The sequence below is a fragment of the Hyperolius riggenbachi genome, chromosome 3, assembly GCF_040937935.1.
Source record: "Hyperolius riggenbachi isolate aHypRig1 chromosome 3, aHypRig1.pri, whole genome shotgun sequence".
In the NCBI taxonomy this organism is placed as follows: domain Eukaryota; kingdom Metazoa; phylum Chordata; class Amphibia; order Anura; family Hyperoliidae; genus Hyperolius; species Hyperolius riggenbachi.
The window spans coordinates 31,973,957-32,000,543 of NC_090648.1; the positions used below are offsets into that span (position 1 = coordinate 31,973,957).

General features: G+C 45.2%; 1 protein-coding gene across 1 annotated transcript in view; it reads left to right on the top strand.

The window, feature by feature from the left end:
* LOC137562524 (phospholipase D2-like) overlaps window positions 1-25,741 on the top strand; it is an 85,516-nt gene extending 59,775 nt beyond the window's left edge. The window contains exons 18-24 of the mRNA XM_068273936.1: window positions 4,130-4,218; window positions 8,610-8,723; window positions 10,952-11,001; window positions 11,108-11,245; window positions 15,063-15,216; window positions 15,941-16,058; window positions 20,579-25,741. Of these exons, the coding sequence (XP_068130037.1) occupies window positions 4,130-4,218; window positions 8,610-8,723; window positions 10,952-11,001; window positions 11,108-11,245; window positions 15,063-15,216; window positions 15,941-16,058; window positions 20,579-20,803 (888 nt within the window). The 3' untranslated portion in view covers window positions 20,804-25,741. The remainder of the gene's footprint in view (window positions 1-4,129; window positions 4,219-8,609; window positions 8,724-10,951; window positions 11,002-11,107; window positions 11,246-15,062; window positions 15,217-15,940; window positions 16,059-20,578) is intronic.
* The last annotated feature ends 846 nt before the right edge of the window (window positions 25,742-26,587 follow it).

Consider the following 26,587-nt stretch of genomic DNA (forward strand, 5'->3'; position numbering starts at 1 on the left):
TTTAACCACTTCAGCTCCAAGGGTTTTTCCCCTTATCGTTCCTTTCATTCATTCACCTATATCTTTATTGCTACTTATCACAACAAAACAATCTATCTTGTTTTTTTTTGCCACCAATTAGGCTTGGGGGAGAGGGGGGGGGGGGGGGAGTTTGCTAAGAATTGTTTTATTCTAATTGCATTTTAACAGGAAAAATAGAAACCTTTAAAATATTTAAAAGAATACATTCTACCGTGATTAAAACCCACACATTTTATTTGCCCAATTGTCCCGGTTATTGCAACATTTAAAATATTTCCCTAGAGCAATGTATAGTGCCAATATTTTATTTGCAAATAAAGGTGCATGTTTTCAGTTTTGTATCCATCACTATTTACAAGCCCATAGTTTAAAAATGAACAGTAATATTATCTCTTGAGATACATTTTAAAAAAGTTCAGTCGCTAACTACTAAAAGCAAAAAAAAATTGGGTGACTAAGGGATAGTGTGGGAGGTAAAGTGTTAATTTTAAATGTATTTGTGGTTCTTTTTAAAATGATGATCATGTGTAGGTGTGATTTTATTATTTGGCTACAAGATGTCCTCGCGCATTACTTTCTATTGCGTACCTATAGTGCCTTAAATAGGAAGTAATGCATGGATATGCTCCGTCGGAAGTAAACTAATTTGCAGCATCTCATTAATCCCTGCAATTATTCAAACTGCGTTCCCATTCATTAATCTCCCGTCTAACGATCGGCGGCGATAACGAGCGCAGAAGAGCGCAAGGGAAGAAGCGGGAGTGTGCAGTGGGTCCAAGGTAAAAAATAAACAAAAATCAACTTACTTCGGGCTTCCTCCAGCCCCTGCCAGCCGTCCTGTGCCCTCGCCACACCTTCCCTCCAGTGGCTCCCGGTCCCCTTCGGTGCAGATGCCGACCTCGCCAGATCGGTATCTACTTTCAAACTAGGCCTCTGATACCGGAGGGGAGCCCGGGCCACCGGCGGGGAGTGGAGCTGCGGCGAGGGAACAGTATGGCTGCCAAATGGGTGTTCTTTTGTTTGTTTTTAACGTTTAAAATGTTTGGTTTTTTGCCTAACTTTATTGAATGAATGATTGTTGCTAGCAGCAGTCATTCACAGCGGGAGCGCGCACGTGCATGCGCTGTGGCAGGACAACAGTTTTTAATGCAGGGCATAGATTCTACGTCCTAAAACATACAGCAGCACTATTTAGGACGTAGAATCTACCCCCTGAAACGGAAACTAGATAATGAGAATATTGCATAATAAAATCACATCATTTTTATAAGCCCTTGGGATGGTCACTCCGCCATACACACATACAGCTGCACCAACACACAACGGCCGTATATATGTAATTGCACAATCTCCCTGAGGGTAGAATTCCACAGATGGAAGTCTACAGAGTCCAAGCACTTTGACTGGCATCTGTGTCTGCTTCTCAAGAACCATCAAGTGAAAATCACAACAAAGGAATCCTTGTAGCAGTAATTCTTGTAACCTTCATAGCAGTTTAGTTTTGCTGGCCTGTATGCCGCCATGCCTTCTCGCAGAAAACACTAAACCGTTCTTTAGCAGCAGGGCCGAATTTTTCCTGCCGATGGGGAAGTGCGCCTTCCCCTGCCTGGCAGGCTCGGCAGGGTAGGGGTGGCGGCAGGGAGAGCTGATACATAACTGTCCAATCGTCTGCTTATTCCTCCACCGCAGCAGCGACGTACTCCCGGCAGATCTCCTCGGTTCTGATCACGTGATATGACGTTACAGCGCCACCCGGCGGCGGAAGAGGGGTGATGGAAGGGTCTCCTGTCACTGGTTGACGCTGTAACGCTGACACGGTCTCCTGGATCCGGATCACGTCATATCATGTGATCAGAGGTGATTGGGACCCAGAAGACCTGCCGAGACTACAGCCAGTGGAGGAAGAGTAGAAGCCGTCCGGAGCAGGTAAATCTAGCTTCTTACTCCCTGCCTGCACTAGGCAGCCACATGAGTTCCCACGTTATGCTAGGAATACACGGTTCATTTCTGCTGGTCGTTTCTCCTCTCGATCTTTTTGCCGCTCAATTCTGCAGTGGATTCTCTTATCTTCCGCTTGTTTTTCTTAACTTTTTCCATTCACTTCTATCAGGAATCGAGTGGCGAAACGATAGAACGGGAGAGCGGACATGTCAGAAATGATCTATCGAGCCATCTATCTGCAGCAGAAACAAGCCGTGTATTCGCAGCAGTAGAGTTTTATATTGTACAAGCAGCTTTAAAGAGAACCCGAGGTGGGTTTGAAGAATATTATCTGCATACAGAGGCTGGATCTGCCTATACAGCCCAGCCTCTGTTGCTATCCCAAACCCCACTAAGGTCCCCCTGCACTCCGCAATCCCTCATAAATCACAGCCACGCTGCCAGTGTTGCCAACCGTCAGTAAATTTACTGACAGTCAGTAAAAAGTCAACAAATCTGGGCTGTCAGTAAAGTCCATAAAAAAATTTGTGGTGTCAGTAAAAAAAACCCCTCTGTCTTTCTTAGATCACAGCACTTACCGCTTATCAGTTCACGTATCACTCTGGAACGTACACTGCTGTAGCTAAAGGTGGCCATACATCTGTAGACTTGGCGGCTGATCGACCATCAGATAAGACAATTATTATTGATATTACTAAAATCAGTGCCATCAAAAGCATGCTTAATTGACAATCAAACCAATTTTGGGCCGTAATTGGTTAAATATATCGATCGCATGTAACAATCGGACATGCTGGAAAATCTCAGGTTGGCATGCTCGATAAGGTGTGCAACAGTAAGGGATGCGATAATCGAGAACAAATGTGAAGGAACCCCCCCCCCCCCCAGTCGCATCCCTCAAATGTAAATGTATCAAAGTCACCCCCCCACAGATGCCGTGCATACTTCACCTGTCTGGTGTCCGCCACTACACTCTTCTTCCTCATTCACGCCCCACGTCGTTGCCGGTGTATTGCACATAAGGGCGCATGTGTGATATCTTTCATTTAATTTCAATACTATTAGCTGTCAGTAAAAAAAGTGTTCTGTCAGTAAATTTTTTGTGCTTTGTCAGTAAAAACATATTTCTGAGGTTGGCAGCACTGCACACTGCTGACAAACAGCTTGCCAGAGCTGGCTGTGTTTATCTCTATAGTGTCAGTCTGATGCTCTCCCCGCCTCCTGCAGAACTCCAGTCCCCGCCTGCATCCCTTCCCTCCCTGCTGATTGGAGGGAAGGGACGGGGGCAGGGACCGGAGCTATGCAGGAGGCGGGGGAGCAGCTGAGACTGACACTACAGATGTAAACACAGCCTCACAGCATGGCTGTGATTTATGAGGGATTGCAGAGTGCAGGGGGACCTTAGTGGGGTTTGGGATAGCAACAGAGGCTGGGCTGTATAGGCAGATCCAGCCTCTGTATGCAGATAACATTCTTTAAACACACCTCGGGTTCTCTTTAAACAAAGTATGTCATTTGTAGCTGCTTAAAGGGGCACTACAGCGAAAAACTGTAAAATTAAAATATGTCCAAACATATACAAATAAGTACGTTTTTTCCAGAGTAAAATGAGCCATAAATTATTTTTCTCCTATGTTGCTGTCACTTACAGTAGGTAGTAGAAATCTGACAGAAGTGACAGGTTTTGGACCAGTCCATCTCTTTATAGGGGATTCTCAGGAATATATTTTCAAAAGCACTTAGTGAATGGCAGTTGCTCCATCCAACTGCCAAAAAAAACTGTGTCGGGAGCAGGGAAGCTGACCAGCATCATTGTATAAATCCTTTTTAGGGAATAGCTTTATAAAGAATAAAAGCCTTGCTGAGAATCCCCTATGAAGAGATGGACTAGTCCAAAACCTGTCACTTCTGTCAGATTTCTACTGCATACTGTAAGTGACAGCAACATAGGAGAAAAGTAATTTACGCCTCCTTTTACTCTGGAAAAAACATACTTCTTATTTGTGTATGTTTGCATATATTTTAATTTTTTTTTTAAATTTTTCGCCATAGTGCCCCTTTTAATGTTACATAGTCACATAGTTATTTTGGTTGAAGAAAGACATACGTCCATCGAGTTGATGTTAACAATCCTATAGTGAACCTGACATTTATCTTTGCTTTTCAGAATCAGTTCTTCATCAGCTCCACAGGCGGCCGATCGATACAGAATACCATCTCGGAAGCCATTGTACAGAGGATAAGTCGAGCGCACAAGTAAGGAGACCCTGCATGATTACACTATTCATCGTCCCGGGCGTGGGGCTCTACTGAACCCATATATAAAAGCCCTTTCACACTTGTGCGCTTTACTAGTGCTTTCAGCATTGCTCAAAAGCGCTGGCGTTTTAAAAAGCACTTGTTCAATGTATTGCCTATGGTTCTGTTCTCATCTAAGCGTTTAGCGGTTTGCTCAAACGCGTAGCATACAGCATTTTCTGAGCGATTCAGAGCGATTGCCGTTTCAATGTTAAGTATTAACTATTAGCTAATTACTGAAAAAACGATTCCTACACAGTGAAAAAATCGTTTGGAAAGCGCTCATAAAAAACGCTGGAAAACGCCTGAAAATTGCTTAGCGCTTGCAAAATGTAGAAGCTTTCCAGAGGCGCCAATAGAATAAGTCACTTAAACAAGCTTAAAACCGATGGGGCAGTGGTGGGCCTATCCCATCCATGCAGACAAAGCAAACAAAGGAAGGACTGTGGCATCAACAGTCAAACAACAATTTATTTATACTCCACAGTAAAAATAGGCAAAGCGTTTCACGTGCTCAATCCCGCTTCATCAGGCCAATCAAAAAGGAGCATACAGCTTAACAGCATCAAGACCACACTGAGCGCCTCTCTTAGCGCTTGCGTTTAGCGATTTTGGGTGTGAATGGGCCCTAAACCACATACTGCATGGAGAGTGCTGCCTAGTTCAGCACTAAATTGCAATGGTCACCACTTCTCCCCACTGTCATTTTCTATTTGTTGCAAGGAAAGGGGAGGCCCCATAACTGATTGTGTAGGTAAGCTCTCATAATACATGGAGGTATTAAAATTGTCCAATCAAAATTGGATGGGTGTACATAACCTTAACCCTTTAGCTGCCAATTTATTTAGAGGCATGCAAGTGCTCCAGGCCGATTTATTTGGCTTATTTTTTTTATTTGTTACATTTCCTCCCTTATTAGAACTGATGTAAGGTGTATTTATGGCCACTTGTCACTAGGGGGCAGTTTGAGAAAATAACAGAGGACTTCTGCTTTCAGTTTCTGCTAGTGGAGAGAGATCAAAGCATTCCAAGAATTTACAGCACAAGGAGTTCTGCTGTCTGAGGTCAAAAGCAGGGCTCTTATCTCACATGAGATAACTCTACTGAAGCTGTTAATGGGTTTAAAGAGAATCTGTACTCTAAAATTCCTACAATAAAAAGCATACCATTCTATTCATTATGTACTCCTGGGCCCCTCTGTGCTGTTTCTGCCACTCTCTGCTGCAATCCTGGCTTGTAATTGCCAGTTTTAGGCAGTGTTTACAAACAAAATACATGCCTTCTAACCACTCTGAGAACAGCTTACTGTGTGACTCATGCAGAGCTTGGAGAGGGTGTGTAAAGCTTCTGCCAATGACAAGCAGTGCTGCACATTCCACACATTCCAGCCTCAGCCAACAGAGCCGACAGAGGAAAGAAGATAAGATTTATTACAGAGACAGTGCAACTAGGAAAGGCTGCAGTAAGACAGACCACATTAGAACAGTAATAGGAAGTTATAGGATAGAAGAAATAAGGCTCAGAATTTTGTAGTGTCCATGAGTACAATTTTTAGCGAAGAATCTTATTACATTAATAAGATAATTCCGGTGAAAGAGAAAAGATTGCGCTTAATGAATCCACCAGAATTACAGTTTTCAGCTTTCAATCGTATCCAAAGTTTCAAAGCTTTAATCAGATTTATGAAAAAATCCGCCATAGCAATCATCTGTTTTTTAAAGGAATCTATCGATAATGCTATCATTCAAGATCGATTAGGTTCACCGGCTTCTCCTTTTTCTCTTACAATGCAATCTGAGGAAACCGATCGAAAATAGGATTGTTTGCTAAACCTCCTACTGTTAAAGGGCTCCTTAAAGCGGAATTGTCGCGAAAATCTTAAAATTGAAAATGCATACAAATAAGTACATTTTTTCCAGAGTAAAATGAGCCATAAATTACTTTTCTCCTATGTTGCTGTCGCTTACAGTAGGTAGTAGAAATCTGACATAACCAACAGATTTTGGGCTAGTCCATCTCTTCATGGGGATTCTCAGCATGGCCTTTATTCTTTATAAAGACACTCCCTGAAAAGGATTCATACAAAGATGTTGGCCAGCCTCCCTGCTCGCTGCACACTATTTTAGCAGTTGGACAGAGCAACTGCTATTCACTAAGTGCTTTTAAAAATAAAGAAAACCCTGAGAACCCCCCCATGAGAAGATGGGCTAGTCCAAAATCTCAGATTTCTACTACTTACTGTAAGTGACAGCAACATAGGAGGAAAGTAATTTATGGCTCATTTTGCTCTGGGAAAAATGTACTTCCTATTTGTATGTGTTTTAAATTTTAAGATTTCCGCGACCGTTCCTTTTTTAACTCTGTGGGGGCCAGCATTAGGGAAGTTGGTTGGTAACAATACCACTGTCATGCCTGTCATGGTGACCAAAAAAAAATTAAAAAACACACGGACACTGGAAGCCTGATCTGGTGCAGTATTCTTAATTGTACCCGAGACGACATGTGACATGATGAGATAAACGTGTGTGTACAGTGCAAAACATCTTAATAACCAGGGTGTTTTTTTTTATTTTGATGCCTGAAAATGTTACTTTCTAGGCATGGAAGTGGCAGCGTCTGTCTTGTTGGTAGCTTGTCAGGAATATAGTAAACCTCACTGATAAGCAAAGTACGGCCATACAAGTTTTCCTGGCAGAATACAACTTAGGACCGGGGGAGATAAAATACATAAGATGTTGACCTTTTTCTAACATGACTTAATAGGCTGCCACGGATTAGAGACAGTAAAATAGTCAACCTACTTTGTAAATATTTCAATATAAAAGAAAACCATGGGATACTTAGTGTACCAGAGCTTAATAAAATGTTTTGTACATACCTGGGGCTTCCTCCAGCCCCATCCATTCAGATCGCTCCCACGCCCCCATCCTCCGCTGTCTGCAGGTTCAGGAACCGGGTCCCTTCACAAGCGTCAGTCGAGTCAGTCTACGCAGGAGAAGTGCGCCCTGCTGCAGAGATGCGCAAACAGCACATTTCACTTGTGTCAGACTGACTCCAACTAACGGCAGTGACAGGACCCGGTACAGAAGCTGCCGGCAGCGGAGGACGTCGGCGTGGGAGCGATCCGAGCAGATGGGGCTGGAGGAAGCCCCAGGTATGTGTCAAACATTTTATTGTAATCCGCTCTGAGTCTCTCTATAACGTAATTTTTAGAATGATCTTATGTTATCGGTTTATTTTCACATAGGGTATACCATCAACACAAAACTGCTTAAATGGAACCCAATGTTGTAGTTTGATACTCACACTTTTCAGTTGCTAGCCTTAGCAACCCCTATGATCACATGGAGGGCAGTACCATCCCCACTCTGCCTTGGGATGGTCAGGGTTTCAAAAATTAGAACCTTATGATAGCATCATTAAATTTCTAATCTGTAGCTTAAATGTTGGAGGAGCCCAAAATATGCTAAAATAGTTAAAGGGGTTCTGTAGCCCATTATAAAAACAAAAACACTTACCGGGGGCTTCTACTGGCCCCCTGCAGACATCTTGTTCCACCCCGGTCCTCAAGGATCCTCTAGTCCCCGTGCCACGGGCCACATCCAATTAGTCTAACTAGACGAATGTCGATGCGCGGCCGGACGTGTCCTCGCTGCCACTCGCGTCTCCGGGAGCTTACTGCGCAGGAGCAGTATGAAGTTTTCTCATATTGCGCAGGCACAGTAAGCTCCCCGAGGCGGGAGCGAAGACTGGTGTGGCCGCGCAGCCGCAGTGACATTCGGCTAGTTAGACAAATAATTAGATGTGACCCGCGGTGGAGAACGGAGGATTCTTGAGGACCGGCATGCGAATATCTGCCAGGGGGCAGGTAGAATCCCAGTTAAGTGACAGGTTTTTTTTTTGTTTGTTTTTTATAAAGCGCTACAGTACCCCTTTAACAAAACAAAAAAAAAAAAGAAGGGAAGTGTTTTTCCTTTATAAGCAGACTGATCAAGGAATTGTTAATTTCATGCAATAGAACACCACAAGACAATGCATTTCACAGCTGTCTGCCGCTTCCTCGGGTCAAAATAGTGCTTCCAAGTCAGCGCAGTGGAGCTCTGCGCGCCTTTGTGACAAAGCTGCTGCACTGCACTGACTTAAAAGCTCTGTCTTTTAAACTGAAGTAGCATAAGCCAATTTAACTCTAAGCCAACACTTACCTTCCTTTTAAATGGATTTTAAACATTTTAGCATATTTTGGGGGCCTCCAACATTTGTTCTGTGCATACTGATTTTAATATGCTCCTAATGTAAATAAAATGAATTGAAATTAGCGCTGCTTATTAACCAATGATCTTCCTGTGCAGGGAAAATGCCACCTTCCGTGTCTACATTCTCGTTCCGCTGTTGCCCGGCTTCGAGGGGAACATCGATTTGGGAGGAGGTAATTCCATCCAGGCTATTTTGCATTACACTTACAGGTAATGTGGTTTTCTGGTTCATTAATAATGAAATAATATTCAAGGGATGTCCATAAGATGTGAATATTTCTGAGTTGATATAAATACTTTAGCTAAATTTATGCAGCTTCAAATTGTACCAATCAGCTGCCACGTTTAATTGGCCTATTTCCATTTTTTAATTCTTCACATCTCCTTGGCCATTCATAATTTTAACGTTGGGTAGTTAATTTCATGTTCATCCTCTAAGTCTAAATCTCTTGCGGAGTCCAGTGGTGTGTGAGGCCTTTGGTTTGCTGGTCTGTTTACCGGCCATGGAACTTTTTTGGGCTCCTTGTCCCTCATTTTATTTTATGTCGTGAACAAGGAGCAGAACACCCCAACTTGGTTGGCAACCCCTAAAAGTCTTTGACAGAAACCTATTTGGAGGCCACGTCTGGAGAATCTGCAAAAGGATATTAGCTTGGTTGGTTGAGGTTTTGCCTACTCCTATTGGTCATTGCAAAAATCAAGCACCTCATTCCCCCAGAAGATCTGCCAACCTTAGTCCATGCCTTCATCACATCCCGACTGGACTACTGTAATGCTCTCTACACTGGCCTTCCAAAAAAGGTCTTGTACCGCCTACAGCTGATACAGAATACTGCTGCCAGACTGCTAACCAACCAACCCCGTCACTGCCACATAACGCCAGTCCTGCACTCCCTTCACTGGCTACCTATAGAATGGAGGGCCCTATTCAAGATCGGCCTACTGACATTTAAATCCCTGAATAATCTAGGCCCTGGATACATGAAAGAAATGTTGCAGCTGCGTAGCAATCCCCGCATTCTCAGATCCACAGGTTCTAATAATATAGTCATACCCAGAGTCCTCTTGGAAACTTTTGGTCCCAGAGCCTTCTGTCATGCTGCCCCTACGTTTTGGAACTCCTTACCTCAACAGATCAGGACAGCTCCATCCCTGGACTTGTTTAAATTCAGACTGAAAAGCCACCTGTTCAGTTTGGCATTTGGAGAAATATAACTTTTGTTGTGTGAATACTTCATCCTACTACCAATTACTGAAACTGAGAGAGCCTAAGCGCTTTGAGTCCTATGGGAGAAAAGCGCTATAGAAATGTTATTGTATTGTATTTTGATATCTGTTGTGGCAATAGAGCTGGTTGTCTTTACTGTTGCTTTGCCGGCCAACTTGCAAGTGACCACTGTGACCAAGACCACGCTCCCCTCTCGTCATAATCAATGTGTGTGGTCTGTAGTGCATGTTTTGACCATAGCAGGTTAATGATTTTTTTTTTTTTCTTGAAGATTTGTAGACAACTCCCTTTTTAATACTGTTTTTATCGACCCCATTTGTCCATAATTGGTTTCTGTTTCCCCCGCTGACATCACAAAGGCCTAACATGCATTTTTGCACAAACTTTCTGATTGTATGGAATTGGTGGCCAACCTAAAACCACAGATTTCACTCACCTCTACCGTCTGGCTATTCTGGTCACTCTCTAAATCAGGGGTCCGCAAACGTTTTGGGTCGAGGGCCGGGTCAACCTACTTCAGACTGCTGGGGGGGCCGGAGTATACATAAAGTGATGTCTTTGCAGGCCAGACAGTGAAGCATACCCAGGTGACAATTGGACAGCAGTGTCACCTGATGTGGAATTTGATTGGAAACCAATAAAATTACTTGCTTTCTGGCTTCCATGTGGATGGGTGGTGCCAGCACTGCTATTCTATGTGTGGACCACCAATATTGAAAGATGTTGCTGACCACATCTATAAGTAACACAGACAGAAGGAAGGGAGCACCGTTCCAACCAAGGGTTGCAGCGTGCCAAGGCCTCTCCCCAGTGGCTCCTGGGGAGCACAGTCCAATCAGAACAAGTGGCAGCAGTGACAGACTGCTGTTTCGGTTATGCAACCTTTTTTAAACTGCTATTGACTATTGAGCATTTTGAAAAAAGTTGCATAACCGAAACAGCAGTCTGTCACTGCTGCCACTCGGTGCTATTAAAAGAGCTTTGAATACAGCCAGCGGTGCCGCCTCCTTTGTTCTGTTTGCATCTATAAGTAATACACTTTGTGTGTGGGGGGCCAGTAAAAAAGCCTCAGGGGGCCACATTTGGCCCGCGGGCCTTAGTTTGAGGACCACTGCTCTAAATGATGAAGCTATTTTGTTGTGAATGGACACATTTTTATAAATAATCCTTCTGCAGCTCTGTTGGAATAATTCTGTCTTATTTTTTCCAGTTCCATTTGCCGCGGAGACACTTCCATCATCTCTCAGCTGAAGGAGGAGAGTGAGTGCCGGGGTGGTTGGGCCTCATGAGTGGTGGGTGGGTGGTTGGTGGTGGTGGGTTCTCTGGTTTAGGGCTTCCTCTCATCATTTTCTCCTCTTCCTCGCAGTGGGGGACAACTGGCGTCGGTACCTCTCGGTTTGCGGTCTGAGGACTCACGGGGACATGCCTGATGGATCTCTGGTCACAGAGCTCATTTACATTCACAGCAAGATGCTGATTGTAGATGACAAGAGGGTCATCATCGGTACGTTTCTCTGCCGTTCTGTTTAGCTGGTTGTGGCGAGTGTCAGTTGGACACCTATGTTATTTATTTATACTGTAGTAGTGTATGTAAATTACTGACCAGTTCCTGTAGCACTTTACATCTGCAACATACTCTCAACAGGACTCTCTAACTAATGTTCCTGCAGCATTTAAAGGATCACTGCCGTGAAAAAAAATTGACAGAACCGGCAGGTTTTGGGCCAGTCCATCTCCTTATGGGGGATTCTCAGGGTTCTCTTTTTCAGCAGCATTTCCTGAACAACCGTTTAACTGACAAAATATTAAGATACCAGCCGGCCTTCCTAATCACTTGCACACTATTTTGTCAGTTAGATTTTGCAACGGCTGTTCAGGAAATGCTGTTGAAAACAAAGAAAACCCTGAGAATCCCCCATGAGGAGATAGACAGGCCCAAAACCTGTTGGTTCTGTCAGATTTTTACTGCCTACTTTTTTCACAATAGTGGTCCTTTAAGAGACAAGTTTCTCAAAAGCAAAAAAAATAGTTTTATGTGTCACGTGATCTCTCTGGTCCTCCTGCGTAACCAGTCATGGACTGCACGGGTCTTCTTCAACACAGGAACGAATCTCTGCTCCAGGCCACTGAGATCAGATTTAAAGCGGAATGAAGCCCTGCATTTCTACTTTGCTCTAATAGATTATTTACAGCATATTCTATACAACCAGCATTTTTGTTTTTTTTACTACAACTGCATTCAAGGGGTTAACACAGGCTTTAGAAGCTTCCTCGCCTGCAGAGCTGGCGCTTCCGAACTTTACATAATGTTTTCTTGTGTTTAATTGTATCTGTTAATTGTGAGAAATGTAAACCAAGCCTACACTGCCTGGTCTCCTGAACAAAGTCAGACAAGCATAAATGCTTTCTGATTAAGTTAGAGGATGAATAAAGCAGTTATGAATAAAATGCAAAGTCAGCTTTCAGAGCAAAAAAAGTGTACTTTAGGAACGGATAATTTCTAAATGAATAATAATACTTATGTACAAAAGCAAATATGCCAACCGTATGGAATATAAAAAGTAGGAAAACATGTTTTTACTGAATATTATGTCAGGGTTTTATACCGCTTTAAGCAAGCGGAGTAAGGGTAGACTGTGAAACATCAAACAAAACTGTTAACTGCCACGAAGTACCAAGTCAGCGGTACGACCTGCCAACGACTATACTAAGTCCTGCAACAGAGAGGTTATACACAACAGCCTAGCTTCTATGCAGCGATACAGTCTTTCTACGCCAGGGGTCTCAAACTCAATTTACCTGGGGGCCGCAGGAGGCAAAGTCAGGATGAGGCTGGGCCGCATAAGGGATTTCACAATCGCGGCGCATTGCCGCCTCTGCCCGCCCCTCTCACTCTTCCTTCACAGAGAGGGGCGGGGAGAGGCGGCGATCCGTGCGGCGATTGACGTCAGGAGGGGCAGAGCTGAAGCTGAAAGCTCTGCCCCTTCCAGGAAATGCCTGCGGATTGCCCCCCGGGCGATTTGGGGGGCTCTGCAGCCCTCGTTTAGCGGCGGGGATGCGGCGGATTACTTGGGAGCACTGAAACGAACTATAAGGAAGCTTTTGCCGGCGAGGGCCACAAAATATTGTATCGAGGGCCGCAAATGGCCCACGGGCCGCGAGTTTGAGACCCCTGTTCTACACAGTAATGGCTCTCTGAGGCGAGGGTCATTTTCTGTGTATACAGGTAGATTAGGCGTTAAATCAGGGCTGTCCAACTCCAGTCCTCACATATTTTTCATACAGCTCAAATTAATTATTGTGACTAAATCGGAAAAGCTGTCGCTTATCAAGTACCCAGTGGAACAGGAGTGGGACCGCTACAACCAGCCACAAGCAAGCCAGAGGGCCTTGCTGCTTATCAAGTACCGGTAGAACTTTTTTCCATTTCTCAGTTCATCTTAACCTTCCTGGCGGTAAGCCCGAGCTGAGCTCGGGCTATGCCGCCGGAAGGCACCGCTCAGGCCCCGCTGGGCCGATTTGCATAATTTTTTTTTTTGCTGCACGCAGCTAGCACTTTGCTAGCTGCGTGCAGTGCCCGATCGCCGCCGATCCGCCGCTATCCGTCGCGCTGCAGCCGCCAAACTTTGTCTCGCTACATGAAAAAAAAAAAAAAATAAAAAAAAAAAGATTTGCTGCCCCCTGGCGGATTTTTAGCAAACCGCCAGGAGGGTTAAACACTGGCAGGAATATGGGCCTCAATGGCTGGAGTTGGACAGCCCTGCTTTAAATTAGTTTATATCATATAGTTACAAAAGTGAAAAGAGTGCATTATAAGATTATGGAAAACATTTTATGACTAACAAATGATGTAGCCAGCAGTTAACTAATAAAATGGGATTAAAGGAGAAATACTTGGGCTTCAGATGGCATCTGTTTTAAGGCTTTTAGATTACAGTGCTTAAGCAAATTAAAAGTCCAGCATAATTTGTTCTTCCTGTGGTCTCCTTCAGATGTTTCTTCGTAGGTGGTAACACTTCCTGTTAACATTCTCAATATTGAGGTGGGTGAGTACCTGAGAAAGTTATCGAAGCTTCCAATTCCATACCTTCATTTTCCAAATGTATTTTGCACTGAGAATCCCTCAAAAAAACGTTCTTGAGATGGCATTTGACTCCTATAAAGTTAGCAAACTATTCCAAGGATGCATCTCCTCTGTGTTAGAGAGCTTGCAACCAAACTGGCACTCTACTACACCTCCTGTGGGAATCTCCAAGTAGTCAACTCCTGTGGCTCGCAGTTCACAAATTGACCACTATTGTATCCTCTTCCCATGTGAACCTTTCCCTTTCAACTATCTATACTTAGAGTAGGTCTACAATGCTGTTCCTTTCACCCTTTAGCAGCCAGTTTATTTAGAGGCTTGCAAGTGCTCCAGGCCAATTTATTTTAGCAATTTTTTTTTCATTCTTATTACATTTCCTTGTTTCTAATTAGTACTGCTGTAATGTATATTTATGGCCACTTGTCACTAGGGGGCAGAGTGAGACAATCACAGAGGACTTTCTGCTTTCAGTTTCTATATTTTTCTGCTAGTAGAGAGCCATCGAAGCATTCCAAGAATTTACAGCAGGAGTTCTGCCGACTGAGGTCAAAAGCAGTACACGTCTCTCAAACGAGAGAACTCCATTGAAGTTGCCTAAGGGTTAAAAAGCAAGCTTATTGTTTCTCAATTCCCATGCATGAAATGCGGCTTTATCACTTCTGCTCACAGACTGGGCTTCATGTCCTATACCTACCTAGGTTCTTTAGTTGGTTTGGGCGTGTGGAAATACAGGTCGTGTCAACGGGTTATCGTTCGGTTGGCCATATCGTCGGTTGCTCGTGGACTTCTGTTGGACGTGTGTAAGAGCCTTAATGCATCCTGTTGTGTCGCTGTATTTTAGTGTAAACCGAGGAACAATTGTTTTTGTTTTCTTCTTATGTTAAAAACTTCATATTTAAACCCAATAAAAATTATAGCTACAAAAACTTTCTCAGGTACTCTGTACTCACTAAAGACAGCTGTCTCCGTAGAAAAGGGTCAGCCATTTTTAATATCGACTTGGATTAAAAATAATTGCTGCTGTGCGATTCGCATGCGCCAATTATGACCTCATGGATGGTTGTCCATAGTTTTATCTTGGGCGCTGCGTAGAAAAGTGTATAAAGTATTAAATGTGATATACACTGTGTCACATCTAGTTACAGTACCACTGTGCAGTATATTTATATAAACTTTTTGTTTGTGATAGAAGCTTGTATGAAGAGCATGACTTACTCCATTTTGTTTTTCTGACTAGGCTCAGCTAATATCAATGACAGGAGCATGCTGGGTAAGCGGGACAGTGAGCTGGCTGTGCTTGTGGAAGATACAGAATTTGTTAACTCCACTATGAACGAAAAACCGTATCAAGCTGGAAAGTACGCCTTAAGCCTCCGAATGGATTGTTTCAAGTGAGTTCTAATTATTTATTAATAAGAGTGTTAAGAGTGTTGCTCTGGGAGACATCTCAAGCTCACTCCAACCTGAATTACCGCAAATTCTTTCTGTTTTAGGAAAGCAAACTTTTGTTTTTCTAATTATTTATGGCTGATATAAAGTGGTGTCTGCCTCAACCACTGATATACTCATAGAAAAATATTGATCTTGAGGGCCCAGAGAAAAACTTGCTGACACTGGAGTCTATGACACTGAAGATCTCAGCCACAAAATTTGCTGATATTTGGTGGTTCCACAACAGTGACAAAATGATATTTAAAGGGACCTTGAGCAGTACCGTATAATCAAAAATTTCACTTACCTGGGGCTTCCTCTAGCCTAAACCTTCAGTTTAGTGCCAGGGTTGTAGAGAAGAATTATCAGTTCTGATTCTGAGACCTTCTTTTCTGCCTTACCTCTGCTGTGTCCCCCCTAGTGCTTGTCTCAGCAACCCTGGGGGTTGCAACCTGTTAGACATGAGCAGGAAAGTAGTTCACTGTCCACTAGGGTTAGTGGCCCATCAATCTTTGTGGGAGGCTCTGGTGGAGACCTTCTCTCTGGGGAAGCAATATTTTCCACAGGTGCCATGATGGCCATGCTACGCATTCGCATTTGAGGCTGACAGGCTTCACTGTAAAGATTTTATCTTGTTTAAAAATTGCACTGTGTATAATTTATCTGCACTCTTCCCCTTTGCAGAACCATTCTGGGCGCTGAAACCCCTCCCTATTTGGATGTCTCTGATCCCGTTAGTGACAGCTTCTTCAATGACATTTGGAATCGGACTGCACTGAACAATACAGCGATTTATGAGAAGGTACCTGAATGAAAGTTAATCTCCATACACACCTTCATTTGGTGGGACTTCATCACAAGTTAATGTTGTAGCACCCAGTCATTTTGTGTTTTTGCATGGAGTAGGGCATGAGCTGACCCAACCCAGGCTGTCTGAGGGGCAGGTGGGTCATAGAAGGTCCAATAAAGGGTAAGTTTGTAGGGGGGGTATTTATGGATCCACAGGCCCTAGTCAAGGAAAAGGAATTTTTAATGCAGAACAGCATTGTTGTTGTCACCTAGCATGCATGACTGTCACCAGAAATGTACCTGAACTTGAGATTTTATCAGAGATTGAGTATCAGCAGGATGACCTGAGTGAATATGAGGCTTGTAGAAGTCCTAGAGGAGGTGGAACTTTATTAATTTGTTGTGTGGACTGCACTTTCTCACTTTAGTTGTGTCCTAAAAAATGATCTCAGACTGAGCAGCATGTGTTTATTCTGACCCCATAAGGTGTCCTGCCCTGTATCTGTTAGGGCTTGTATGAAAGACAAAGAAAAACACAGTCGAGAGGCCCAATAGTGTATTATCGTTGATGATGGAGATAAAAGTTGCAGCTAAAAGAAATCTACTCAAAAGCGTGAGTTGCTGAGGTCAGGCAACCACTATATGCACATGAGGGGGGATATTAGACCTGTCCCCACTCAGGTTAAGTCGCTCTCCGTAGAAGGAAACAAGGGTGTGCACACCTATCCACCAGGGGGATCACAATGGCATGTAGAAGAATAGAGGTGCCAACAGAATAAAATATAATCAAGGCTTAAGAACAAATAAAATAGAGGGCAAGGGTGGACTTACCTCCCCAGGACAAACACAACAATTCCATATGTTCAAAAAAAAAAGCTTTAATTCTTATTCCAAAAACATGCAACGCAGTTGCAAACCACTTCTGAGTTGCTCCTTTTGTGTTTTTGCCTGAGGAGGCAGGCTTGAGACCCGTGAAACGCGTTGTATGTTTTTGGAGTAAGAATTAAAGCTTTTTTTGAACATATAGAATTGTTGTGTTTGTCCTGGGGAGGTAAGCCCACCCTTGCCCTCCATCTTATTTAAGCCTTGATTATATTTTATTTTGTTGGTGCCTCTGTTCTTCTACATGCACCTGTTAGAGCTTATTCACACTAAGGGCATTTTTGCCTATTTTAAAAAAAAAAAAAAAAACTTGTGACAAAAAAAAAGTTCCCCTGGGGGGTACTCACCTCGGGTGGGGGAAGCCTTAGGGTCCCAATGAGACTTCCCCCATCCCTGTTGGCTGCAGGTAATTCAGCGCTGGCTCCCCCGAAGTGTCCGGCAATCCTCCCTCGACAAGCCTGATGAGCGCTGATTTATTTACCTTTCCTGGCTCCAGGGGGGGCGCTGTTGCGGCTCTCCGCACGGAGATAGGCAAAAATAGCCGATCTCTGTCGGGTCTGTTCTACTGTGAAGGCGTAGGAGACTTGCACCTGCGCAGTAGAGCGCCCTGACAGCGATCGACTATTTCCGCCTATCTCTGAGCGAAGAGCCGGTACTGCGCCTGCGCTGGAGCCGGGAAGGTAAATATTTACATCCTCGCTGTTCGGCCGCCACCGCGGGACCGAGGAGGACAGGGGAAGCCTCAATAGGATCCAGAGGCTTCCCCCACCCGAGGTGAGTACCCCCTTTCTTTAAGTGCCATTGATTTTCAAAATCTCCCTAAAAGTGCTTGTGCAATGATTCCCTATGAGAGTGTTCACATCTGAGCAATTAGAGTCCAATCCGCTCACCAAAGCGCTGCCTGGACCATTTTTGGGGGCGATTTGCCTCAATGGAAGGTATAGGGAAATTGTGAAATGCTTGCAAAAAGCTCTTTTGTATAGCGATTTCCCCAGCGCTTTCATGAATAAATACATTGTATTTATTTCTGGGTCACAGAGTTCACTTCCTGACTTGGTTCCTGAAGTGAAAAAACAAACTGCTCTGCAAAGGCGCTTTATAAAAAAAAGGCATGTAAGTGCCGGGAGGCGCTAAAAGAAAAAAAAAAAGGCCACAAAATCGCTAAACGCTGGAGTCAGCGATCGCAATTTTAGATGTGAACAAGGCCTAAAGTAAATATGAGACCCCCAAAAAAGTCTTGATACTTACCTTTGTAGAAGCAGCAGAGTATTACCATGTCATCAGCCATCAGTAAAAGCAAGAAGTTTTGAGGCAGGATGATATCATTTATTGGCTAACTTAGAAGAAAAGTAGTAAGGCGTGAGTTTGCCAATTAGTGGTATCATCCTGATTCAAAACTTCTTCCTTACCTTTGGAAAGGGATGGCTCTGGATCCTATTGAGCCTTCCCTGTCCTCCAGGGAAGTCCTGCCACCTCCGGGAACCCTTTGGAAGACTTTGGAGCACTTGTGTCCCGGAGTGCTCCCGAAGACAGACGGCTCCGTACTACGCAGGCGCAATACGATCTAGATCCTTTCTTCTCCATATGTAAATATCAGATTATTTTTTTCCACTTCAGATTTACTTTAACCACTTCGGCCTTCAGTGTGTTTTCACCTTGTGCATCCGAGCAATGTTCACATTTCAGAGCTCCTCCCATTCATTTGCCAATGGCTTTATCACTACTTATCACAACAAAATGATCTATAGCTTGTTTTTTCAACCACCAATTAGGCTTTCTTGTTTTTTTTTTTTCTTTTGTTTGGGGGGGGGGGGGGGTTGTAATTATTATTATTATTATTTATTTTTTTTAATACAAAAGTTTTATTTGGTATTTATGGGAGCGTGTGGGAGGTAAGAAGCTGATTTTAAATTATGTCTAGGTCTTTTTATTATAATAAATGTATGAAGGTGTAATTTTACTATTTGGCCACAAGATGTCATCAGTCATTAGCTTCCTGCAGGAACACGAACTAATGCATGTAGGGGTAACTTACAATGTTTACAGATGACTGCAGGCATCTCATTGATGCTGCGATCATTGACACAGGGACCTAGATCTATGAATTAATTGATCTCCAGGCTAACGGGCAGTGGCGAGAACGAGCGCGTGGGAGCGTACAAATTGGCGATCGTGGCAGAGTACATATATCGACGCCCCAGAGGCTTAGATGAAGTTTTTAGGGGCGTAGATAAACTGTACCAAAGACATTAAGTATTTAAAGCGGACCTGAACTCAGAACTTCCTCTCTGCTCTAAAATAAAATGCAGAGCTTCTGTTTGGGTTCAAGGTGCGTTTGTAGTTCCTGGGGGGGCTCAGCGCATCTCTGATTGGAGGCCATTCGGAGGCGGCCTGGTATTCGCTGATCCACCTTTTGCGCAATTTTCGATTTTTCAATTTTACTTGGTAGCGCGCCCAGGTTATGCATAGGTAGGATTTAGTTAGTGTTAGGCCCCTCCCATGGAGGATTGACTTCTTCGCAGTGGGAGGGACGAGTACTTAATAGGTTGCATGCAAGCTGTTACAGGAAACCAACATCCTCCTCTAGTGGTAGACAGCTCATGTGTATGCTCGGTGTGTATTCGACCCCACAAGTGGGGCTTGCACTCTTTTGCAGGTAGGCACTAGTCTGTTTTTAAGTAGCGCTGTTCATTTCCTTGCTATGTACTAATTTAATTTGTTTTTGGTCAGCTGCTCCCACTTAACAGCCATGCTTTTGGTGTGTATGCAGAGCTTCTGTTTGGGTTCAAGGTGCGTTTGTAGTTCCTGGGGGGGCTCAGCGCATCTCTGATGGAGGCCATTCGGAGGCGGCCTGGTGATGCGCTGATCCACCTTTTGCGCAATTTTCTAAAAGATAACCGCATAATAACCTTTAAAGAAAAACATTTCTTTGTTACAGCTGATACAAATCCTGCAATAAATCTGCAGTGTGTCTGCTTCCTGCTTTCATGGAAGCGGAGCTAGGGGTAACATCCTGTGTTTACAAATTAGCTGCTCTGCCGAGGCAGCCAGCTGACACAACCGAGATCAAATTACATTTGTGATTAGTCGCAGATGAGGGGGAATTAGATAGGCTAAACCATGGGTGCCCACACTCTCTATATACCACTTTATTGAGGTGACCATACAAGCATTGATGTTCTTGTAAGATTTCTGGCATCAAATCTGCTGAGAATCGATCACACTAGCATGTCTGATCGATCAAATTTCAGTCGATTTTGGCCTAAAATCAATCGATAGTATTGACAGGATGGGAAATGTATGTTCAGGGGCTTGGTGGGAGCAGTGGTGGAATAATGGGCACTGTTGCATCAAACCATTCCATTGAAAAGGCGAGGCAGTGGTTGGCATTCTTCTCTTGTGGGCAAAGTAGCCAGTACAGCTCAAAGTGACTTCATAAGGTTTCATGCATAGAAAACAGGGTTAGACAACGTGTTTCACGGGTGTCTGCTTCCTCAGGTAGACAATGCGTTTTGTGGGTGTTGCCCGCTTCATCAGGTCAATAGAACCCACCAAAAAGTGCTGTATGGCTAGGGTAAAAAGACTTGGCGTAAGAACCAAACAACTTTTTCTTTCAATTCCTAATTGTCTTCATTTTTGCCACCCTTCTAGGTGTTCCGCTGCCTCCCAACAAACGCCGTGCAGAGTCATCCTGAGCGCCAAGCCTACACCGCCGTGACCTGCCCCGCCACCACGGACCCCGTCACATCCAGAGAACTGCTAGCCCGCGTGAAGGGCCATCTGGTGGAGTTCCCACTGCACTTCCTGTCTCAGGAGAACCTCTTACCGCCACTAAATAGCAAGGAAGGAGTCATCCCGACTGAGGTCTGGACATGACCCAATCACAATCTAGAACTGTCCAAGAGGAGCATGAAGAGGAGCGTCTTCCAGGACTACACAAATGCCTCCAAGTACTTTCACACCATTTTGTGTCCTCTCAGCACTTACTGGGATCTCGTATCCCAGATACAATTCCTTGCGGTTCTTGCTCTATGAACACACCAAGAATAATTTACCGAGATTGGAAGATGAGACAGGATCTGGCAAACATAGCCTGGAATTTTTTTTTCTAACAGTCTTTTGCCTGGCTCATATCAGGTCATAGAGGGGCTGCCGTAAGGTTAGCTGATCAACAGTTGTTTGGCAACATTTTCTGCACATACTGCAAGAAATCTGCTTTAATAACTGCAGGCTGTCCTGGATTTTTAGGTTCAGTTCTTGCTGTAAGTGCTGCATGTGATGCAACAGCACAAAGTCTCCCTAACCTTTCAGCAATGCTCACAATGTCCTGATATGACCCATGTAAAAGCTCAAGGTGTTGCCGACTAATTGCAAACCGGTGCAGGTTTTGCATCTTTTTGGTGCTGTAGTTTAGCATGACTTTAACCTCCACAGTGTAGCGTGCTAACTCAGTCTCTATGTATAACAGTCTGTGCTACTCCCCGCACTGTGTGTAAGGCCTTGTGTGACTCCCAGTGCTGCACACAGTGTCCTGTGCCTCCCCCATCTCTCTGTACAGAGCTCTGTGCCTCTCCCCATCTCTCTGCACAGAGCTCTGTGCCTCTCCTCATCTCTCTGCACAGAGCTCTGTGCCTCTCCCCATCTCTGCACAGAGCTCTGTGCCTCTCCCCATCTCTCTGCACAGAGCCTTGTGCCTCCCCATCTCTCTGCACAGAGCTCTGTGCCTCCCCCATCTCTCTGCACAGAGCCTTGTGCCTCCCCATCTCTCTGCAAAGAGCCCCGTGCCTCCCCATCTCTCTGCACAGAGCCCCGTGCCTCCCCATCTCTCTGCACAGAGCCCCGTGCCTCCCCATCTCTCTGCACAGAGCCCCGTGCCTCCCCATCTCTCTGCACAGAGCCCCGTGCCTCCCCATCTCTCTGCACAGAGCCCCGTGCCTCCCCATCTCTCTGCACAGAGCCCCGTGCCTCCCCATCTCTCTGCACAGAGCCCCGTGCCTCCCCATCTCTCTGCACATAACTCTGTGTCTCCCCATCTCTCTGCACATAACTCTGTGCCTCCGTCATCTCTCTATACAGAGCTCTGTGCTTCCCCCATCTCTATACACACCGTGTTCTATGCCTCTCAACACTTCACACAGGGCCCTTCGCTACTCTCACTGCTACACACAGGGTCCTGTACCACTGCCATCTCTACACGCAGGACACCTGTATCAATCCAAGGACTGCATGCCCAATGTCCTCAATCCAAACCTTACATTCTCCCACTATTATGTATACATTCCATCACTAAATAATTCAATCTCTGTTCATTCCAGATTTGCACAGAGTGTGCTGTGCTCAATTTAACACTATACTATGCACTCTGCACCTGCACTTAACTATTATAAATGCCTGATCTGCGTGTAGTAGTTTCATTCCACTGTCACCCAAACTTCACAAGATAAACCCACCTCCACCCAAACATCATGTGCTAATCCCACCCTTGCCCAAAAATCATGTGCTAATCCCACCCCTGCCTAAACCTCATGTGCTAATCCTACCTCCACCCAAACCTCATGAGCTTAATCCTACCTCTACCCATATCTCATGATCTGATCCCACCTCCACCCAAATCCCATGAGCTAATCTCATCTATACCCAAACATCACAAACTAATACCACCCCTGCTCAAACCTCACAAGATAATCTGATCTCTGCTCACTTCTCCAATCCAAGCCTAATTCTTAGCACTGCATGTAGCCTACAATCCTAATCCCAGTTTTACACCCAGTCTCCTGCCCTAATCCCAGCTCCACATCCAACCTTCTGTCCTAATCCCCTTATCCCAGCTCTTTTCAAGCCTTCTGTCCTAAACCTAGCTCTATTCCCAGCCTTCTGTCCTAAACCCAGCTCTATTCCCAGCCTTCTGTCCTAATCCCAGCTCTACAACCAAATCCCAGCTCTAAACCCTGCCCCCTGCCAAAATCCCAGCTCTACACCCAGCCTCCTGTCCTAATCCCAGCTCTACACCCAGCCTCCTGTCCTAATCCCAGCTCTACACCCAGCCTCCTGTCCTTATCCCAGCTCTACACCCAGTCTCCTGTCCTTATCCCAGCTCTACATTCAGCCTTCTGTCCTAATCCCAGCTCTACACCCAGCCTCCTGTCCTAATCCCAGCTCTACACCCTGCCTTCTGTCCTAATCCCATCTTTATACCCAGCCTCCAGTCCTAATCCCAGCTCTACACCCAGCCTCCTGTCCTAATCCCAGCTCTACACCCTGCCTTCTGTCCTAATCCCCATCTTTATACCCAGCCTCCAGTCCTAATGCCAACTCTACACCCTGCCTTCTGTCCTTATCCCAGCTCAACATGCAGCCTTCTGTCCTAATCCCAGCTGTACCCCCAGCCTCCCGTCCTAGTCCCAGCTGTACACCCAGCCTCCTGTCCTAATCCCAGCTCTACACCCAGCCTCCTGTCCTTATCCCAGCTCTACACCCAGCCTCCTGTCCTTATCCCAGCTCTACACCCAGCCTCCTGTCCTTATCCCAGCTCTACACCCAAATCCCAGCTCTAAACCCTGCCCCCTGTCAAAATTCCAGCTATACACCCAGACCGTTGTCCTAATCCCATCTTTACACCCAGCCTCCTCTCCTAATCCCAGCTCTACACCCAGCCTCCTGTCCTAATCCAAGGTCTACACCCAGCCTCCTGTCCTAATCCCAGCTCTACACCCAGCCTCCTGTCCTAATCCCAGCTATACTTCCAGCCTCCTGTCCTAATCCCATCTTTATACCCAGCCTCCTGTCCTAGTCCCAGCTCTACACCCAGCCTCCTGTCCTAGTCCCAGCTCTACACCCAGCCTCCTGTCCTAGTCCCAGCTCTACACCCAGCCTCCTGTCCTAGTCCCAGCTCTACACCCAGCCTCCTGTCCTAGTCCCAGCTCTACACCCAGCCTGCTGTCCTAATCCCAGCTGTACACCCAGCCTCCTGTCCTAATCCCAGCTGTACACCCAGCCTCCTGTCCTAATCCCAGCTCTACACCCAGCCTCCTGTCCTAATCCCAGCTCTACACCCAGCCTCCTGTCCTATTACCAGCGGTACACTCAGCCTTCTGTCTTCACTGCAGCTGTACACCCAGCCTGCTGGTCTAATCCCAGCCTCCTGATTTCCAGGCATGCACTCAGTTTTCTGTCTCAATCCAAGCCTACATCCTAATATCCACTTTGTATGCATTCATGTGCCCTGATTCCAGTTCTATGCAAAGTTCCCTACCCTTAGCCTCTTATTTCATGAACCCCAAGTGCGATCAGCAGCTGTATGTCCAATCTCTGTCGTTCTGTGCCTGTACTCGTCTTGTTAGTGTTCCTGTGCATTGGACTTAGTATTTACGTTTGTGACTTTGTCTTTATGCCTTAAATAATTGCCTGTGTGTTCTAGCCCAGACATCATATGCTAATTCTTCAGGTCGTCTGTATATATTTTCTACCATTTGATATGTATAAATACATGTATTGCAATTTCCAGAACTGATTTAGCTATGCAGAACATGTCTTCCATAGAGTGGAGAACGTTTACCATTGTGGCTTCGGCGTTGCCTCAGTGACGGCTGGCTTCAGAGTGGAGAACGTAGACCCAGTGTGGCTGGGGTGTCACCTCAGTGACAATGGTGGCTTCAGAGTGGAGAATGTTTACCCCGTGTGGCTACGGTGTCACCACACTGACGATAGTGACTTCAGAGTGGTAAAGGTTGACAATGGGGACTTCAGAGTGGAGAATATAGGTCCCATGTGGCTTCTGCGTCACCACACCCCAAAATGGTGGCTTCAGAGTGGATAATATTTACCCCATGTGGCTGCAGTGTCACCACACTGACGATAGTGACTTCAGAGTGGAGAACGATTACCCCTTGTGGTTGCAGCATCACCAAACTGAGAAATGGTGGCTTCAGAATGGAGAACGTTTACCACTTGTGCCTGCGGAATCACCACACTGATGGTGGTGGTTTCAGAGTGGAGAAGGTATACCTCGTAGCTGTGGAATCAATACACTGACAGTGGTGGCTTCAGAGTGGAGAAGGTAGACCTCTTGTAGCTGTGGAATCATTACACTGATGGTGGTGGCTTCAGAGTGGAGAAGGTAGACCTCGTAGCTGTGGAATCAATACACTGACAGTGGTGGCTTCAGAGTGGAGAAGGGAGACCTCTTGTAGCTGTGGAATAATTACACTGACAGTGGTGGATTCAGAATGGAGAAGGTTTTTCCCATGTTACTGTGGCCCACTGACCGTGGTGGCTTCATATCAGTGCTTTGTCTGCTGTACCTTCTATGACGGAACCAGGAAATTCTATTCCAATGAAAACTGGATTCCTTACATGTCCAAATACTCAACTCCTGTACTGGGGAATGTCTGCCCTGTATATTCTTAAAAGAATCTCTTGAAATGAATAGGGAGGAGGCCATTGTGGAATTCCCATTGGCTGAACAGATTCCAGAGTTAAAGAAACATCTGCTGTTTGGTCATCCACACAAGTAAAACTGCCCTCATTAGGGAAAAAATACATCTCCATGTAGTATGAGGTCTAACAGACTTTATATGCTATGAGCAGATTGTGTAGGTAAGTTCTCATTCTACATGGAGGTGGTAACATTGGCCAATCAAAATGGTATGTGTGTATCAGGCATGGCAGACCATACAAAGCTCCCATCCTACAGCCCCTCTGGTGCCGCCCTGCAGGCCATACCTTAAGGTGCTCCCGCAGCAAAGCACTGATTTAGCGAATGAAAATGTGTGAATCTTGTGTTGCCAATAAATATTTTATCATGTTTCATACAAATCTGTCTTTTCTGCATTTTTTTGGGCATTTCCTTGTGTGTTATTTACCCCAGCATTGGCACTCACTGTGCCTGCAAGTGTACAGAAAAGACCCTCCCCACTGCTACTCAGGGAGTGCTGCGATATGCCCCAATGACGAGCCGAGGTACCACCTTCGGCTCCAAAGAATGTACGGAGCAGCCGGCATGTCATATATTCAGCCTGCATGAGTGAGGACAGCGGAGGAAGCATTCAGCTTCCTGGAGGTAGTATGTCAGTGAGGGCATAGCAGGACATCTGTGTCTACTGAGCCCAGAATAATTAAAAACAATGGTGCATGAGCCAGCCTGGGGCCCCGGGAACTCTCACTGCCCGGGGCCCCAGAACCAACATCTAACACCATATGTGAGCGCAGCCAAAACCTTGGAGCTGCCACCTCCAAGGCCTGTCTCCTACTGCTCTAAAACTTACCAAACACACAATTGGAGAAACTCACTCCCAAACAGTTCTCTGCTGCTTTATAAAGCCTGCAGGCTGCTTATAAGCCAATGAGAAATGCACACATAATACACCTAGCTTGCAGTGATAATCAAGCAGAAGCTGAGCAAGTCAGCCAATTAGTTGGAGAGGGCTTCAGTTGCATATAGACAATGGCTATATGACCAGCAGGGGGCACCAGCGTGCAGGTCTTTTCCCAGGCTGGCTCATGCACCATTGTTTTTAATTATTGTAGTATCCCATGCAGTTTAGTTAGGAAGGGGGCAGATGAGAGGGAATATCCTGCACGCTGGTGCCCCCTGCTGGTCATATAGCCATTGTCTATATGCAACTGAAGCCCTCTCCAACTAATTGGCTGACTTGCTCAGCT